Source organism: Nymphalis io, chromosome 15, assembly GCF_905147045.1.
Source record: "Nymphalis io chromosome 15, ilAglIoxx1.1, whole genome shotgun sequence".
NCBI classification, from domain to species: domain Eukaryota; kingdom Metazoa; phylum Arthropoda; class Insecta; order Lepidoptera; family Nymphalidae; genus Nymphalis; species Nymphalis io.
The window spans coordinates 971,390-992,957 of record NC_065902.1 but is presented as its reverse complement, the minus strand read 5'-3'; the positions used below and the strand labels follow the sequence as shown (position 1 = coordinate 992,957).

General features: G+C 35.5%; 1 protein-coding gene across 2 annotated transcripts in view; it reads left to right on the top strand.

The window, feature by feature from the left end:
• LOC126774048 (uncharacterized) overlaps positions 1-21,568 on the top strand; it is a 65,122-nt gene that overhangs the window by 26,766 nt on the left and 16,788 nt on the right. For both annotated transcript variants that reach the window (XM_050495369.1, XM_050495368.1), the window contains exon 4: positions 11,576-11,672. In XM_050495369.1, coding sequence (XP_050351326.1) covers positions 11,576-11,672 — 97 coding nt within the window. The remainder of the gene's footprint in view (positions 1-11,575; positions 11,673-21,568) is intronic.

The window sequence follows — 21,568 nt, the reverse complement described above, 5'->3', positions numbered from 1 at the left end:
TTGTTAAATAAAGCCCATTAAGTAGTTAACACGTGCAGATATAAAAAAATATTAAACCAAATTAATTAAGTTAGACGTACATTTTAAGTCACATGATACAGTAAAGTATACTATCAATTTCATAAAACAGAACTGATAACATAAAAAATACGAAGTAAATAAATAAAATTATCATTACAAACGTCAAACCAAAAATAAATTTACCAAAATAGAGTTGAAAAAAAAAACAAAAAGAATTACTCTTTGATATTAATAATTCCCAAAGAAGTGTATGAGTTAAATTTAATAAATAAAGTACGTATATAAGCGTACGTAGTATCAAAAATTATATTAAAAGTTGATAGTAGAAAGATCAATATACATGTCTGTATGATACTATCTTTATGTTCCATTATAGACAGTAAATCAAATTGCCGGGACAATATCTGTCAATCGGGTACATCCGGGTTGAATAGTCGACCGGTTTATTGAGTTACCCGGCCAGAAAGCGAAGTGCAAACGTTGTTACTATCAGCACTATATTTTAATGTTTATTTTTGCAGTTGATTTAAAATTGACCGATTTTTATTGATGATAGGGCTTTGTAAGGCCATCTGGTAGACTCGGTAGGTACCACTCATTATATATTCTACCACCAAAACAACAATACTTAGTATTGTTGTGTTCCAGTTTGAACGGTGAGCGAGTCAGTGAAACTACAGACACAAGAGAAGTAACATCTTAGTTCCCAGTTAATGGCGCATTGATGATGTAAGGGGTAGTTAATATTTCTTGCAGTCCCTATTCTATTGACGGTGACCACTTACTTAGGTGGCACATTTGTCAATAAATTCTTAGTAGCAGACCGATTTTTAAAAGTTAGCAACCTTTCCCATATAGTTCTATTTATCCGTTCGATTGCCGCTACAATGAGAGTGAGAGAATAGAGAGTGCACTTTTTTACGCACACAATTGAGCACTAGAATATTACATGTAAAGTTGGCTATACTCGTTGACAATGCCACCGATTAGTTAAATGAATAAACCGGCCACCGGGTGACTTTCTTCTCGGTTGATAGACTCTCAGTTATTATTCGGGCAATTTATCTTACCCGGTAACTATTAGGATGCATTTGTATTGTACGCTTGAATGTACGCCTGAGTGTACGCTTCAAATACAACCTTAACAATGTGTAATGCTAATAACATTGGAATAAGACTACTTTGAGTTTTGTAAAGTATAACAGTTTAAAAATGATTAAAAGTTTGTTGTCTTCATTACTATGACTAAGAATTGATTTTATATTATTTATAGTTCAAATTCGAATTAAGAATGTTTATTCGACTTAGACAGTGTGTTGTGGGCGCAACGTTTCGTAGTGCATTACAACAAAGTGACTGCCTCGTTGGTTAATATAGGGCCGCAGGTCTCGAGGTCATCGGGATAAAATCCAAAATTGGGTCATTAAAAAGTTATTGGGTTATTTTCTTGAAGAATCTCAGTAGCAGTTTGGAGTCTGGAAGTTGGAAGTGTGTATATTCCCGTGCCTCGGAAAGCGCGTAAAACCATTGGTCCTGCGCCTGAATTCTTTCCGGTTGTGTTGCTTTGCCATCCCATCTGATTATGAAAGTTAGGGAATATAGAATGCTCCTGTATTTGCGCACACACTTGTGCACTATATATATCGCGCAGTTGGCTCATGTCTTTCTAAAATAGCCGCCGTGGTCGAAATCGGTCAGGAAGACATCATTATCACAACATTGGAAAAAATCTTTTACATAAAATATATACATGCGCAAACATTTATTGCAAATAGTCAAAAGGAGTTGAAGTTTAATAATTACTAACAAAACTATCAACATCCATGCTATGTTTTAAAATAAAGATTTATCTGTCGGTATAGGAAATGAAATTATACCGCGGCAGTGATTAATCGGGACGCGTCCGTTTGACCCGGGGCTTTAGCTAATCACAATAATTGTACGTGACAGCGTATATTTTCATGGTATTAAATAATGTTTAATACGTGGCAATGCCTGAATTTGCGTTCAACCAGCGTTGATAAAGAGGAAAATAGAGAGGTTTTATTTATTATGAACAAGCTCGGCTTAACCCACGTGCGAGGAAGGGGAGCAGATGTCACGTAACTTGTCAGAGTTACGTGATATCTTGTGACTGTTCAATACAGTTTCACGATTTTCGATTGAGTAGTTAAGATGATAATACGGAACAAACGAACTCGCATTCGTGTTTATAATGTAGTTGTTAAAATGGTTCCTATAATTCTCTGTCTCATGTAAGTTGTGACTTTAAAAAGTTACGAATAGTTTTTCTTGGGACACTTTTAAACGACAACTCGTAGACAAACCAGTCCATAGGTTAAACGAATCGCCTTCAATATGAAAAACGGACATAAACGGTTTTTTTTAATTCAAAATTGAAAGGCAGGACATAATTATTGTAATTAATAATAAGAAATTAACCATTTCTTCCATTAGGATTCCAACCATTGTCCCATTTACAACCATGCCATCATAAATGGCAAATAAAATAACCTTTGTACCTGTAATAGCTCACTAATTGATTCACTCGCCCTTCAAACCGGAACACAGCAATTTTAACTCAACATGAGAAAGCTTAATTAACCCCTAAATTCGCTTAGAGTTTGGGTACAGTAGAATGTTACACGTGTCACTTATAATGGGGACGACAGACTGATGATATATTTTCAATGAACAGCAACAGAAATTTGTAACAATAATATGTACCCATATTTCAAGGGCACAGATTAATTAATAACACAACTTATAAGAACATTTTAAATTTAGAAATAGTGGTTCTTACCTGGGTTCGAACCCACGATCTTCGGTTAAGATTCATGCGTTCTAACCATTGGGCCATCTCGGCTTTATACCCTTTCGTGCTCTATATTTACTACGCAACTCTATTGAATCATATTTGGACGAAATGAGAAATTGTTAGTTGATTTACGTTAAATTTATGAACGTCAAAAACATCTCCGATTGTCAATTTACATGATGTAGAGGATCTGATCTATTTATATCGAAGCAATAAATGTATTCCGGTATCACTTTATCAAATAACAGGGGTCCTACCAGGAGTGTGTAATTAAATCAACCCCAGTCAATTGAATCCTATTCTACAACGGGACGAGAAAAAAAATGTGAATAAAACGGTGCGTTCTGTATAATTTCTAAGAACAGGTATCATTCTGATCGTATGAGTACAACAGAAGATTGCGGGTGCAAATATGGAGAAGCACTTTTGAGTTTATTTCGTCTTAATTATATGTGTTTCTAATGAATTTCATGATCGACGATAAAGCAGAACATCGTGAGAAAACGGCAATTGTCGGATGAAATTAAAAAAATAATACTGTTTACTTAATAGAAATTTACTGCGTAAAATATAATGTTATTGTACTTTTCGTGGGGATCTCGATTTAAAAAAAAACATATAGTCTATATTACTCATTGATAATATAGCTTTCTAATGGTAAAAGAAATTTTAAAATCGGTTAAGTAGATTTTTAGTTTATCCATTACAAACAAACATACAGAAAATAAAATTTTTACCTCTTTCTAATATTTGAATAGATATAGATATTTATATAAACAACAATGAAAATAGTTCGTACAATGAGGCTTTATATAAAATTTTATATTGAAGTCTGGCTTTTCTCATCTCTAACATTTTAAAAGTTTTCCGAATATTCCTTTCAAGTTATTTAAGTTTTGCTTTTTTATTTTATTTTATCATTATATATACAATTACAAAAAAAGTGTTATTTACATTTCAAACCGTTGCTAGCTATCTAAATATAATCCTAAAATATAACGATACAAAGCTGCTTTAGAACTATTTAATTAACATATTATAGTAATATACTTCGTTGTAAGGCTTTGTGAAAGCTCGTCTGGGTGGGTACCACCCACTCATTAGATATTCTACCGAAAAACAGCAGTACTTAGTATTATTGTGTTCCAGTTTTAATTGTGAGTGAGTAAGTGCAACTACAGACACAAGGGACTTAACATCTTTGTTCCCAAGATTGGCGGTGCATAGGCGGTGTAAGGGATGGTTAATATTTCGCACAATGCCAATGTCTATAGGCAGCCCGACCGCCTACCTATTCTATGGAAAAATTATCACGTGTTAGTAATGAACGTGGTTCTTATAATAAATCATAGTATTGCAGATTCGACTTGAATAAACTATGTTGTGAATTTGATCTGTTTCGAATTTCATATTATAATAACTAGTGTTCGCTTAATGATTGAAAGTCAACAACAATTATTATTAGAAAAATTGACGAGAATATGAATTTTCATGATTCGAGGTTTTTCTACTCTAATTTCCAATTTTTTACAACATTTAAGGTCGCTTATAGCTACCAAAAAAAAAACCAAAAACAATCAAAGGAGAAAATGGTACATACCTTTGCCGATTTAGCTATAAAAAAAATTGAAGATATATATGAAAACAGATTAAGTTAAAAACTTAATTGTACCCGTACAAAGTTGGAGTGGGTATCTTGTAATGAAACAGTTATAATATAGTTCACGGTTGAATAAAACTCTCCGTTACGTAATAGTTGTGGATTTCCAATTCTGAAACCGCAGTCAAAGGTTCCATTGTGACCTTCGGCCTTTTGTGTGATCTGTAACTATTCCCCGCGGAACAGTTTCATTTTTACATGAATCTGTTAAGTGCGAAATCTTGTATTAGCGTAAAATACCTTTATATTAAAACTCTTCGAACCATTTATGGAACATGGATACATTATGAACTACATTTTTAACAGAGTTTTACTTGGCGATAAGCTTTCCACTGTTATATACAGTATTTGAATTTTCTTACGAATATTTTGCATCATTGGTTGATTGCATACCTGTAGTACTACTGACTTCTATGCTAATAATATAAAAACGAAAGTATCTCTGTTTGTCTGTTACGCTTTCACTACCCGTGAAATCACGGAACCGACTTTGATGATTGATTTAATTATGTATGAAGCAAGCTGCGAACTAAGCTAGGGCTCAGTTCTCTCTAGGGGAGAGACATAAGCTACTTTTTTATACCTAACATATGCCGAAAGAAACGCCCCCGCCCAAAAGGCGGGCGAAGCCGCGAAAACTAGTACTATATAATACTTACTAGTTATTATAATAAATAAGACGGTCATCATTGTCATTTTATAACAAGAAATGAAAAACCAATAGACTTACAAACAATTTTGTACTGACTAGCTTCACCACTAGCTCTCTACGTCGTTTTTAATGAGAAGAACCAGTAAGAAACTCTATTGTTATTTTCTTTTATAACACACAAGATATGAGAAGTAATATTATTTAATAATATAATAAGAGACAATAATTATTCCAAGTATATTTGTCAGATAAATATTCCTATACAATTATAATATAATATTACACAGTCATTTACAACAATAGAATAGGAAGGCGGACGAGCATATGGACCACCTGATGGTAAGTGGTCACTAACGCCCTTAGACATTGGCATTGTAAGAAATGTCAACCATCGCTAACATATCCAATGCGCCACCAACCTTGGGAACTAAGATTTTATGTCCCTTGTGCCTGTAATTACACTGGCTCACTCACCCTTCATACCGGAACACAACAATACCAAGTACTGCTGTTTTGCGGTAGAATATCTGATGAATGGGTGGTACCTACCCAGGCGAGCTTGCACAAAGCCCTACCACCAGTACTACAACAAAGTTTAGTATAACTAAAAAGCAATTTTATATAATATGTAAAAAATTCGTTTCGTAATTTAAAGTTGGAATTTTCCATAAAAAAGCTAATAAAATAGACTTCAATTAATATCCATTAAATCTAGTCTTACTTGAAAACGTTTTCACAAGCTAAAAGGAAATTTGTTATATGAATAGCCAACGTCACTTATCAGCTTAGTCCCACGTCGGGCGCCAATATCTTGACCCTTTTTAGAACTTAAATTTATTTTCCTCTTTGCTATATTTGGCTTGAATTGGATTGAGATCAATGAATGGGAGGGTTTATTAGATGAATAAATTGGATAAGATAAGATTTCATGTTAAGGTCCGATATAAACATCAATAAAATTTATGAATTTTTCTACTTTTTAAAATAAAGTTGAAATAAACATGAAATAACATCTCAATAGTTAAGTTAAATAAAAAACTGGCAAGGATTCTTTATATGATTCTTTATATACACTAGATGTATGCTAGTGATTGTTATAAAACTAACGACTTTATAGATTTACCCACCACTGGAAATGAAACAGTATATATATATGTTGATTATAGTTTGAATTCTAATAAATAATTTCCTAAACAACGAAAAAAAAATCGAGTCCAGTATTTAGAGCACGTGAATTTTAATCAAGGATCACCATCACTAAACATCACTGAATTCCTATTTATTTATTTGTTATAATATCAACACCAACTTCTTGTTGGTTACACTAATAAATACAATCGAGTCTTTAAACATCAATCAATCAATCAATCAACAGCCAATCGTTGTCCACTGCTGAACATAGGCCTCTCCCAAGGTGCGCCAAAGCTCCCTGTCCTCCGCCTTCCGCATCCAGTTGGTGCCCGCCACCTTCTTAAGGTCGTCGGTCCACCTGGCTGGAGGGCGCCCTACGCTGCGCTTGCCGATTCGCGGTCTCCACTCTAGGACTCGTCTGCTCCAACGGCCATCGGTCCTACGACATACGTGACCAGCCCACTGCCACTTCAGCCTGCTAATTTTGCAAGCTATGTCGGTGACTCCGGTTCTTTTCCGGATAATCTCATTTCTGATCTTATCCTTCAAAGATACTCCGAGCATAGCTCGCTCCATAGCACGCTGAGCGACTTTGAATTTGTGGACTAGTCCCGCAGTTAGTGTCCACGTTTCGGCACCGTATGTCATGGCAGGTAAGACGCATTGGTTGAAGACTTTCGTCTTCAAACATTGCGGTATAGACGACTTGAGGACTTGACGAAGGTTGCCAAATGCTGCCCATCCCAAGCGAATTCTTCGATCGGCTTCCTTCTCGAAGTTGTTCCTACCGATTTGTATAATCTGTCCTAGGTAGGTATATTCACTAACAACTTCGAGAGGTTTGCCCTCGACGTATATCGGTCCCGGCACGACATGCCTATTGAACATGACCTTGGTCTTGTCCAAGTTCATGCCGAGACCGACACACCGGGAAGACTCGCCTAGGCTACGCAGCATTTCGGTGAGTTGTTCCAGCGACTCTGCTATGATGACGATATCGTCGGCAAATCGAAGGTGTGAGATGTACTCGCCGTTTACATTGACTCCATACCTAGTCCAATCCAGCGTTTTGAAAACGTCTTCCAACGCGTTGGTGAACAGTTTCGGGGATATTACATCCCCCTGTCTCACCCCTCTGCGCAATTGGATCGCCTTCGTCTTACAGTCTTGGATGTGGACAGTCATTGTAGCGGCGTTGTACAGACATCTCAGTACCTCGATATATCTCCAATCGATATGACATCTCTGCAATGAGTCGAGCACTGCCCAGGTTTCGATGGAGTCGAAGGCTTTCTCGTAGTCCACAAATGCCATACACAGCGGCTGATTGTACTCTTCGGTCTTCTGCACAATCTGCCGAACAGTATGGATGTGGTCCACGGTGCTGTAGCCTGATCGAAAGCCGGCTTGCTCTGGGGGCTGGAACTCGTCAAGTCGTCTGGCGAGACGGTTCGTGACGACTCTTGAGAACAGCTTATACACGTGACTCAGGAGGGAGATTGGTCTGTAGTTTTTCAAGAGGGTTTTATCACCTTTCTTGAAAAACAGTACCACCTCACTCCCGCTCCACGTTTCCGGGGTCTTGCCATGTTGGATGACGGAATTAAAGAGGCTTGCTAGCTCTTTCAGGACCGGAGTCCCGCCTGCCTTAAGCAACTCTGTTGTGATTCCGTCATCTCCCGGAGATTTGTTGTTTTTAAGCTGTTCTAGAGCCGCCCTAATCTCTCCTTGGTCAACGACCGGGAGCTCCTCGGAGTAATGGCGCATAAGAGGGGCGCGCTGGTCATCAATACTGATTCCCATGGGTTTATCCGATCTTGAAGAGAACAACTGCCCATAAAACCTCTCTACTTCTCCGATAATCTCAGGCCTAGAGGTAACGACCCCACCATTTTCAGTTTTAAGTTTTGTCAGACGCGGCCTCCCAAACTTGCGAGCGAACACTTTCGATCCCCGATTTTGCTCAATCGCAGCCTTGATGGCACGGGTATTGGAGCGTCGGAGATCGCGTCGCGTCAGCGTTTTTATTGTTCGGTTTAAGGCCTTATCTGACAAAAACGATGGTAGTTCTCGTCGTTTTCTCATGAGCTCGAGTGTCTCAGCAGAGAGTTTTGGTGCGTTGTCTCTTCTCTGTGGCGGAAAACACTTGCGGGATGTGTTTTGCAGTATTTTGACCAGCGTGTCGGTTCTCTCATCAATGCTGCTTATGGTTTCCAACGCGGTGAATTGATTTTGAAGTTCCATTTGGAACTTTTCGGAGCCTTGAGCAGCTTGGAGCATGGTAGGTCGGAGAGTAGACCTCATCATTCTCGATCTTTCGGCTTTTAAGTTGATATTTAGAGTGCCTCGAACCAAGCGGTGATCACTTCCGGTATTAAACCTGTTGATCACTGAAACATCTCTAAATATGTGCCTTTTATTCGAGATGATAAAGTCTATCTCGTTCCTTGTCACGTTATCGGGGCTTCGCCAGGTCCACCTCCTCTGAGGCTTCTTTTGAAAGAAAGAATTCATCAAAAAAAGCCCCTGCGCTTCGAGGAAGTTTACCAGCATTTGCCCCCTGTGATTTCTGCAGCCCAAGCCGTAAGGTCCGACTTTCGATTCACCGCTATCTTGTACTCCCACTTTAGCATTAAAGTCTCCCATAACAACATTGTAGTGGGCCCTCGAGGTGTCGTTGAGGGCCTTTGCGATGTCCTCGTACATCGCTTCGACCACATCATCAGAGTATGTCGAAGTTGGCGCATATACCTGTACAACCTTCAGGGAGTACCTGTCGGAAAGTTTTAGGACAAGGTACGCTACCCGGTTCGACACACTACTGATTTCCACAATGCTGCTAATGAGATCCTTTTTGACTAGAAAACCGACACCACCCTGGGAGAGGTTATCACCTTCGCGGAAGTAGAGTAAGTTACCGGACTCTAGAGTTATCGTGTCCTCCCCCTGTCTTCGGACTTCAGATAACCCCAGTATATGCCATTATATGCCTTTAAACATGACGTTATACAAATCAAGTGTCTCCTAAATTATAGTTGTTGCAAAATATATCAACATTTCGAGTTAAGTCAAAATATTTATAACAAATAGAAAAGACATTAACAATTAAATTATTATAAAATTATCACTTGATTAGTATAAAATGAATTAAATATAAATATCGGAGAACATTTAAATTTTTTAAATATTAATTATTTGATTAAAAGCAAACAAAAGTAAGAGGTACATTTATACATAAAGAAAAAGATGTTAATTCCTATGTGCTAAATTTATGTTTGTAATTCATCCTGTGTTCAGCGTTAATGTAAAACATCGTGACAAATCTATATATATGAAATTATGTCACATGAGTATCCACTAAAGCAGCGTGAGGGGATACGGCGCAACTTTATTTTCATGAGAAGAGGAAGCCTTTGTCTTACAGTGGGACATTTACATATGAAGAGAAAATTAAAAATGGCTTTAATGTTATCATTGTGTAATATAGTATCGGCCTCATGTTAATATATCAGTTTGTAGCCGATAAAACCACATATAAAGTAGTCTACAACGCTGTATTTATATAAAAAAATACCACTAACGTTTATCATTTACGAGTACGTAATACACGTATATTACCCTGGGGTGTTATAAACACAAAAATAAACATAATGTTAGCTAGAAAATAATTTCGTAGTAAGTTTGTTCCTTCCTAGTGATATAAACCCTAGACATAAACAAATTATATAATAATAATTACTGTCTCCGGTGACTTATTTCACTTTTAAAGTTTTAACTCATCAATATGAACGAAATGGACGGATATTTTGTGAAATTTATTGAAAAATATCCTACTTATATCGGAAATCCGTGATATATCTCTTACCTCAACTTGCTGATCTGGACGTGAGCCAAACTACTGAATATCAAGACAGATCACTGTTTCCGAAGTATTCCAATGTAACGTACGTATGTGGGAACTTTTTACTTCGAAAAGTTTTTAGTTCACATGAATAGAACTTCAGTGACAACGGACTTACGTCTTAGAATTATATAACCTTGAATAAACAAAAAATTAAGATACTGTGCTCTACTGATTTTGCATTGCGTTTGATGCAAAATTAAGGCTTTACGACATGATATCATTTTATAAGCATTTATTTAACTTGACAAATACGATATGGAAAGGCAATTAAAATGAAAAGTAAAGTATTCTATATTAAAAAGGCTTTTAGAAGAACTTTCGAGTCTTACATTTAATTTAATCTGGGAACACCAGATTAAATTAAATGTAAGTTACCATCGATTCCGAAGACCGGCAATTAAAAACCGTTTTAATTCATGGATTTAATAAGAGCTTCTTTATAAAACATTTTATTCGCTTGTACTTTACTTATACACCTTACTACATGCCCCACTTTTTTCTCATACATCACATATTCTGCCGCCGAACAGTACTAATTACTACTGTTGTATTGCGGTTTGAAGGGTGAGTGAGCTAGTGTAACTACAGGCACAAGGGACATAACATCTTAGTTCGCAAGGTTGGTGGCGCGTGGAGGTAAGAAATGGTGAAAAAAAAAAACAGAAAAAGCTTTATATTATTCTGTTACTTATTTCTATTTTATTAATAATAGTGTGTTCTAAAAATTGAACTAACTTTTATAGTTTTTTTGCAAATGTTTATAAAAAAATTATAACCGTGACATATATCTAGTAAAAATTTATTATGGACAGATAAAACATACAGTTGCGGTATTTTCTGTAGACATATTGGACATCTACAAATATAACATACAAAGTTTTCATGTATTCGTTATAGTTTTGGCAGTGGGCGCTTGGAAACACCAACAACTTTCTATCCGATTGTTATACTCTCAAAAACTATTAATACACTACCATATTCTATTGTATACTGTTATAGACATAAATAGACAATTTTTCCAGTCTATTAAATACACATATCTTAAAACTATATCAAGGTAATATGAAATGTAAAGATCCATAACAATCGAATTAATAGACTTGATTCTGACAAGCAATTAAGGAATCCCACTTTAACATTAGTCGTTTTCAATTACTTGTTTTAGAAATATAAAAAATATATATATACGAAACTGAGTGTGATCATTAATTACTTTTGCAGCACAGTTTTAAAGTTTATTCATATATTGTTTTAGATTCAAATATATTTTATTTACAACTTATATATAGTTCTTAAATATTTACATTATTTATTCAAATACTTGTATGTCTATATAGCAGAGTAGTTTTTAGCTGTATTCGTTAATTTTTTTTTTATTTTTTATTGTAGGTGTATGCTGAGACGCTGGTGCCCAACTTGGTGTAAGAAACCTACTGATTCATCGATTTCTGATAGCAGCGAGAAGCATGATAATAACCACCAACAGGTAAGTAAAAAATTGTACTGACACAAATTGAAAAAAAAATAATAATATGTATTGTGTAGGATGTGAATGGTTCGATTATTAGGAAGCAAATAAATAGTAATTACTTCTTGGAACGTAACAATATGATTTAGTGTATATTTAAAAGTTATTTGTTTAATTACAAATTTAATAATTCTATCTGCAAAATTTTCATAAGTATAGCGTTTGTATACGATTCAAACTTACTTTGTTGTTCTTTACTTCATATACGTCTTATTCTATTAAATTTATTTTTAGTTAACGGAAAATTTATTTTAGTAATGAATTCTAAAAGGAGTGTAGAGTATATATAATAACAGTAGGTAACCAGTAAAATTAAATTAGTTAAGATTTCCTTAGTATAAATTATTTTTATGAAAAATATAGCAAATCATCGTTTGAATTTAATTGCTCAATTTTTAGTGTAGGCGTTCGAATAATAATAAAGTCACAAATAATTGATTACTCTTTACTTTTAAAAGGTAAAACATGTTTTTGAATATTTTAGTTTAAATTTCATTGATAATATTCACTACAACGAAAGCAAATTATTACTACTGGGTGTTTATTAACGACAGGTGTAATTCACTTTGTTTTATAACTGCCTCGCCAATTTATAGTGGCATGTGACATAAAATGGTTGCTGTCTATTTATATTTTATAATTTGTGATTATCTTGATAATTTATATAATATTATACATAGAAGTAAAAGAATAATTTGGTGGAATTATTTCTTAAATTTTCAGCTCAAAGTTAGACTAAGGAACTTGATCTTTACTCAACCATATATTGGACATGATTACAAATACACGTATAATTTTATCTTATAGTTCCTAAATAGGTAAAAGTTTCTGAATATAAAATGTCGGTTCATACCACGTACGCGAAGTTGTGTTCAAATATTATAAATAAATGTTGAAAATACATGAAGAATCTCGGTTTATTACAAATCATAACAGGCGGGTATGAAGCCTAAGGCGTTGCCTGCAAGTTAAAAATATATACAGAAAAAGTAAGAAGACTTTTTACACAAATTTACTATTGAAATTTATCTTCGAATTGATGGAACATTTTCGTTTTACAGTTAATTAAAATGTTTTCATGAAAATTCTGTAGTTTCATATATGCATATTCTTTATTTTACTATAATGTTAATAGTTGTATATATTAACAAATCATAGAATTATCTATCAATTAAAGTCCATACGATTTACTAATGGCTCTCCTATGTTATGCCCCACATAGAGTTCTTTATATTTAAAAACGAATTTGTATTATTTATAATAGAAAATTATTCCACCTGACTGTTTATATCATCTTTAATTTTGTTTCAAAAGTTTCGATAATAACTTCGCCGGCATACAAAACGTAATTTCTTTCGAATCCATAATGAATACCATAGATTATTTGTTATTCAAGATCTCGACCGATATAATGGTAATTCAAAGTCAAAGTTGCAAGTTTAATGAAAATAACTCAAGATAACGTCGCTGTCAAAAAAAGTCACCAAGACAACCGCGGCGTGTATTTTTTTCGTTTTTTTTTTATTGAATAGGTAGGCGGACGAGCATATAGGCCACCTGATGGTAAGTGGTCTCTAACGCCCATAGATATTGGCTTTGTAAGAAATGATAACCAACGCTTACATCGCCAGTTCGCCACCAACCTTGGGAACTAAGATGTTATGTCCCTTGTGCCTGTTATTACACTGGCTCACTCACCCTTCAAACCGGAACACAACACTACCAAGTACTGCTGTTTGCGGTAGAATATCTGATGAATGGGTGGTACATACCCAGACGAGCTTGCACAAAGCCCTGGAGGTCTTGGTTCAATTCCCAGGTCGGGCCAATAAAAAGTTATTGGGTTTTTCAGAAAATTCTCAGTAGCAGCCCGGAGTCTGGAAGTTGGAAGTGTATTCACTCCCTTGCCTCGGAAAGCACGTAAAGCCGTTGGTCCTGCGCCTGAACTCTTTTCGGTCGTGTCGGATTGCCGTCCCATCGGATTATGAGACGCACACTTGTGTAGTTAGTTACTGAGTTGGCTAATCTCTCTTGTATGTTGCCGAAATCGATCTGGAGGTCATTATTACACACAGTCCACAGATAAACAATAATATTATAAATATCATGATCAGTCGCAGTTTTGTTGATGATTAAAATAAAAATATTTACTTTTCAAATAAGTATCAAAGATTTTCGAATTATACAGCCCTTTAAGGGATTTTTTTCTTCTAAAATATTTTTGTTTTTGTTTTATAATAATAAAAAGTTTTGGCACTTACTATAATTCCTTTCCGCGATAGACCACATCTCTTCGCATGGCACTCATACTTCAACGTATATTTGTTTCTTAAATTAGTCACTGCGGCGCGGTTGAGATCAGAGGACTGTGGAAAATTGACAGCGAAAATTGACAGCGCTATGTTAATTAATTAATTGTCATAATATATTTAAAATTATTATACCATATTCTTCAGAATAATTTGTAGCATATGTGCGCCACGATAAAAATAATCAAATACAATGCTGTTGGTATTTGTAGATAGAAAATGTCTAAAAATGTGACCACGTCGAGAGAGAGCCGTGTGAAGTATTTATTTATTTATTAAGGATCTCCAACAAAGGATACAAAGGGTTACAAGTACATTACATCGTGGAATATTTTTTAAAAATATGTGCTCCTTCAATTAAAGGAGACCACAATATTAAATTAAAAACAAAATATGAAGTTTTGCTGGCCTTGGGCGCGCTTAAGTTGTTCTCTTATAATTATCTTAACATAGTTTTACTTTAAACTAATGATAATAAAAGGTATTTAAGTAAATAAATTATATTATTTTTTTACTTCCCCTGGTGGTAAGTGGTCACTACCGCCTATAGGCATATATCGCCAATGCGCCACCAGCGCTGGGAAAATTTTATGTCTGTAAGTGATCTTTTGCCTGTAGTTAAAAGGGTTTACCCACCCTAAACCGTAACACAAATTGTTGTGCAATACTAAGTATTGCTATTTAGCGGTAGAATATCTGATGCGTGGGTGGTACCTACCCAGACGGGTTTGTACAAGGTTCTACTACCTAGTCTACTATTTTAATTGTATCTGTGTTTTTCACTTTTGAATCGTCAATTAAAAACTAACTTAAATGGGACGCTCCTACCAGCTTAGAACGTAGATTCTAGCCGGCAGCATTTCTTTGCACTTTTAATTTTTAAGACAAAATTAAAAATAATTGCCATTTTGATTTTGGTAAATTGCAAATAGCATTATAGCCGTATAACAGAAAATTATTTTGAAATTACAAAGACAGACATATCAATTAATTATATTTATTTGTATATATATATTTTATATAAGATAACTTCGAACTGGCCCAGTGATAAAACGTGGATTTTATACGAAGAACACAGACTTAATCAATTAATCAATCAACAGCCAATCGTAGTCCACTGCTGAACATAGGCCTCCCCCAAGGTACCAAAGCTCCCGGCCCGTCGCATTCCGCATCCAGTTGGTACTTGCCACCTTCTTAAGGTCATCACACTTAATATTTTATTGGAATTCATCTCGTGTTTGGTGGTGAAGGATTGGGATGAAACCACCAATCCGCACTGGAGCAGCGTGGTGAATCGATACTTCTTTTACTCGAGATGATAAACTTGTAACTTTTCTTTTATTACTTTTCACTATATTATATAGGAACGAAATTTAGATAATTTTTTCATTTATTTTGATTAAAAAAGTTCAATGCGAGAGTTCGCGAACGCTCGCGTGGTATTCATTGACGGAGCTTTCTTAATATATTCCTGGAAATACTTTAATTTATTTTGATAAACGGTATCGTATGTTTTATATACAGATTGTAATCTAAAAGATAGTTCAGTTACATTAGAATCTCCGGTTGGCACACGGTGCAAATCGTAAAGGGTGGACTGACTGTTTAGCGCTATATGGTGTGTTTATCGATAAAAATCAATATTAACAACAAACTCGCACACGTAATTTGATGATATGTATATTAGTAAAGGAGTATAGTAAACTGCTTGTAAATGTCCCACTGCTGGGCTGATTTCTATCCTTTTTGAGATGATGGTTTTCAGCTTTCATAACCATGCTGGTCTAATACGGGTTAGTGGATGCACGTGGCAATTTTTCATCCTCCACATGCAGGTTTTCATTGTTTTCCTTTATCACCGAGCACGAGATGAATTATAATCGCAAATTAAGCACGTGAATTTGCGAGATCAGTGATATTTGCTTGCGCTTGAACTCGGAATCATCGCTTAATATTCTCGTCTTCTAACCAATAGGCCATCACGACTCAATGTATATACAAGTATTTAATTCAATTGATATAATGTTCATGTTCACTATAATTATCAAAATTTCTCTACCTAAGCTTGTGTATGTTAATGTACAACATTAAAAAGAAAACAAAAAAATAAAAAATAAAAAAAAAATCATTATTGCATACTTCGTCGACCGCATATTTGCAAGTTCTATAGAACATGTATATCTGTCCTTTTTTCTCTTGCGAGTACGAGGGGGATGGATTGAGTGCGCTTGACCTATGCGCTTGCGCCGCACCGACCGATTTTGGCAGTTTGGTCGAGTGCAGGAGTGCTTGGATTCTTGATGTACAGTCGATGACGTTTAAATATGTATATTTAATATCAATTTTGTACATTTAATACGTATTTTTACACATAATGATTGGTGCATTTTGATTTCATTTGTTTTTCCATAAGATTGATTAGATATTTATATATAAATAAATCGTATTATTATTTCATAATAATATTCTTAATAATACTTATGTATATTGTGTAATCTGCTTGGCATTATTTTGTAACTATTTACTATCATACAAAAATCAAAGTAACGCTGCGAATTACATTCTAATAAATAAACTATTTGTCAATCTGTTTATATAAAAAAAAAACTTAAAAAACGTTCGCATAGCGATATAGCTTTGACATTGATTCTAATATGTATCGAAAATGTGTTTCGTATAACGCATTTTAACAGTACATTGTATATTAAGTGTCATTCATTCAAATCTCATTCAATATAAAGGATAATGTTTAAAGACGGATAAACTTTAAATAAATAATAAATATCCTAGGACATTATTCAAACACGACCATCTGATCCCAAACTAAGCAAAGCTTTTACTATGAAAACCAGACAACTGATATACTACATATACTACTTTTGTTTTGTAAATACATACTCATATAGATAATTACACCCAGACTCAGGACAAACAGACATGTTCATGCACACAAATATCTGTCCTGGATGGGAATCGAACCCACATCCTTAAACCACGCCAACCGGCATGTCATTTTAATAATTATTATTACACATTTCCGAAGCCTATATCTTTCCACGACTGTACACCCAAAATCTATACATACTGACGTTCTATCCTCTAGTACTTACGAATAATGACTGCCCGCACACACGCACAGCCCCACACATGCACATACACACCCACACAAGGACGTTCGCCCATATTAGCACTTTAGTGTACCCTCAACGAAACAGAGTGCAGTACTTTTATAAAATTACTGAAACCCGCGGAACGATTCGTTGGATTTTATTTCTTTCTAAGTAGTTTTGTGAAAGCTTTGATTCGACTTTATTTACGTTAATATTTATGAGTTCGTGTTTATAGTGCACTGCTTTCTTTTATGTTTTTAATTTGACTCTGTTTAATGTTTAAATTAATAAATTGCTGTGTATTTATCATTTAATTTTATATTAATATGCATTTGTAAAACTGTTCTTAGTTTGAGCTAAGTTTATTTATTACAAGTTATGCATATAATAACTTTTTATCGTTTTTCTATTTACCTATTTGGTCTCTACTGCAATAAATCTTTTATTACATGATGCAAACCAATTATAGATATCTGAATGTATTTATGTGGAACGGAGCAAGTACAAAAAAACATATCCTGGTATTCTTCTGGTATTAAAAAAGCCGTTTAGTATAAAAAAAATAGAACTGAAACATTTTAAGTTTTTATAAAAAGTTATTACATTAGCTTATTAAGTTATAAAATATGCCCAGAAACATTTTTATTGGGTGATTAGTACAACAATTTTATATCTTCTTTAAACACCGATATCTCTCCCTCTGACTTTACTGATATAACATTCGAAAGAAAAATATTCTTATTGTAACTCATGAAACATAAAAAGATAGATAGACGGGCAACATTTATAGAAATGTGCTTGTTACTTTTAATATTTTTTTTATTCTTAAATATATTAAAGTAGTAACAGCCTGTAAATGTCCCACTGCTGGGCTAAGGCCTCCTCTCCCTTTTTTGAGGAGAAGGTTTGGAGCTTATTCCACCACGCTGCTCCAATGCGGGTTGGTGGAATACACATGTGGCAGAATTTCGATGAAATTAGACACATGCAGGTTTCCTCACGATGTTTTCCTTCACCGAAAAGCACGAGATGAATTATAACAGAAATTAAGCACATGAAAATTCAGAGGTGCTTGCCCGTGTTTGAACCCACGTTCATCGGTTAAGATTCACGCGTTTTACCACTGGGCCATCTCGACTTAAATATTAAAGAGTTTTTCAAATTGTATATTTTATTTATATACATATTAATTTTTAATATGAGTGAAGTATCGCCTAAGTATGGCGTTAATTTTTTAATTTATTTTTTCTTTATATTTGGACCGATAATTAGATGTAACTTTGTTGAATCAAGAAAATTAAAACGGCAACGCTATAGGATCCCCAATATACAGAGCATTGAGTAATAGTAAAATCATAAATGTGTTATATTTTGAGTATAACTAAATGAAATTGCACCCGCATCAGCCGTACGTTTCGTATACCACAAATTATTGCCAAAATTTCCCTTCGCCCTTGTGTTGCGCGCGCGCAGCCGTGCGTGTATGTGTGCGTTAAGGTGTGTCCGTGTAAGCCGGTTCGGTGGAAAGTACATTTAGGGTACCTATAGTGCTGTAGTGGAAAGCTATTTATAGATAGGTAGCCCTTAGCCCACTCGTTTTTGCAGTTGGTACAGACCGCCAAATTTAATGACAACATTTTATTTGACGATCGTATATAACTATTTATGAACAGTTTATTTGAATATCTATATAAATATTGTTTGATTTTAGATGTACATGATGTGACGTCATTAAATTGTTATAATATTAAAATTTTCATATTTTTATTTCTGTGTCATTTCCTTGTTGCTTCCATCTGTACATTCTTAGGATTTATCTAAAATGGTGATAAGATAAGTAATGTTCTTCTTTAAGTTTGAATAGATTAAAAAAAATGGATTTCATAAAAAGAAGGCTTTAAGTAAGTCTTTGGATGTATAATGTAATACAATTATCGTGTTAGTTGATAGACTACAAAACTAAATAAAAAAAAAACAATTGAATTACAACTTTGCTCAATTGATATTTGTTTACTCAGGGAGTTTTTTTAAGGAAATAGATAAAATAATTGCTAAAATGGTCGTTTCGTATAAAAATAACGTCGTTCAGATCGTTATTCTGGGTTTTGTTAAAGGGCACAAGTTGGTTGTATATCCCTTGTATGTTAACAGGAATATTCGAGAGATTTATTTCGGATATTATTATATAGTTCATTATTAATTACCAAATCATCAGTGAACGCGCTGGTATCCTCAGCTTTGTCCAAGTTTGTCGTGACTCGTGGAAATAAACGGTTTCTATACCCCGAGGATCCTGTGTTCTTATAAAATCTTATTTAAATGTATTATATACCGCTAAGTCGAGATGGCCCAGTGGTACGAACGCGTGAATCTTATCATATTACCTTTTAGTGATTAACAGTTTCATCTCTTCTAGACAACCCAAATATTACTTAGAAGTACATACTTATATCAAAAATATTAACAGCACATGTAAAAATAATTTGGTTAAACAAAAAATCCACATTAAAAAAAAAAACGTAAAATTCGCGTGCCATATATGAAACTTTACGTTAGAAACGTTACATACATAAACGTTGTATTAATATTTTATCGTGAATGAATGAATGTCCTCCAGACCGATTTCGGCCACGGCGGCCAATCTCAAGAGAGATTAGCCCACGCAGGAGATATTATAGTGCACAAGTGTGTGCGCAAGCACAGGTGCAGGGTGCACCACTATTCCCTAACTCTCATAATTCGATGGGACGGCAATCCGACACGAACGGAAAGAGTTCAGGCGCAGGACCAACGGCTTTACGTGCTTTCCGAGGCACGGGAGTGAACACACTTTCATCTTCCAGACTCCGGGCTGCTACTCAGAATTTTCTGATAGAAAAACGCAATAACTTTTTATTGGCCCGACCTGGGAATTGAACCCAGGACCTCCGGGTCTGCGGCCTTACATCAAGCCAAAAGACCAACGAGGCAGACCAATTTTAAATTATATCATATTACGTAACAAAATACGAAATTAATGAAAATTTTTACATGAACGTTTATAAGTCCATATTTTACATACAGACGTATCGCCTCTATAGTTTCATCATGCGTATAGATATCCGAAGAGCATTGAATTACAAGTGCGTGTAGTTTAACGATAATTATTGTATTACCTTCAAATATTTATGTATCATTCGACACATATTATGACGGCAGTACTGTTCTCAACCGATTAATACTTTGACAAGAGTCGGTGTACCTTTTTGGACAAGTTTCTGTTATATTTTATGAATAAGCATTAACTTACGCTACAATGAAAGCTTCAGTTAACGTAAATATAAGCTTCGATTGTCTAGTGGCCGACTTGCGCGGTTGATTTTTAGGTTCGAATCCCAGATCGAGCTAGAATATGAGTTATCTTATTTCTACTTTCTTTTGTGTACACTAAATTACACAATCAATCAATCAATCAACAGCCAATCGTTGTCCACTGCTGAACATAGGCCTCTCCCAAGGTGCGCCAAAGCTCCCTGTCCTCCGCCTTCCGCATCCAGTTGGTGCCCGCCACCTTCTTAAGGTCGTCGGTCCACCTGGCTGGAGGGCGCCCTACGCTGCGCTTGCCGATTCGCGGTCTCCACTCTAGGACTCGTCTGCTCCAACGGCCATCGGTCCTACGACATACGTGACCAGCCCACTGCCACTTCAGCCTGCTAATTTTGCAAGCTATGTCGGTGACTCCGGTTCTTTTCCGGATAATCTCATTTCTGATCTTATCCTTCAAAGATACTCCGAGCATAGCTCGCTCCATAGCACGCTGAGCGACTTTGAATTTGTGGACTAGTCCCGCAGTTAGTGTCCACGTTTCGGCACCGTATGTCATGGCAGGTAAGACGCATTGGTTGAAGACTTTCGTCTTCAAACATTGCGGTATAGACGACTTGAGGACTTGACGAAGGTTGCCAAATGCTGCCCATCCCAAGCGAATTCTTCGATCGGCTTCCTTCTCGAAGTTGTTCCTACCGACTTGTATTATCTGTCCTAGGTAGGTATATTCACTAAAACTTCGAGAGGTTTCCCCTCGACGTATATCGGTCCCGGCACGACATGCCTATTGAACATGACCTTGGTCTTGTCCAAGTTCATACCGAGACCGACACACCGGGAAGACTCGCCTAGGCTACGCAGCATTTCGGTGAGTTGTTCCAGCGACTCTGCTATGATGACGATATCGTCGGCAAATCGAAGGTGTGAGATGTACTCGCCGTTTACATTGACTCCATACCTAGTCCAATCCAGCGTTTTGAAAACGTCTTCCAACGCGTTGGTGAACAGTTTCGGGGATATTACATCCCCCTGTCTCACCCCTCTGCGCAGTTGGATCGCCTTCGTCTTACAGTCCTGGATGTGGACAGTCATTGTAGCGGCGTTGTACAGACATCTCAGTACCTCG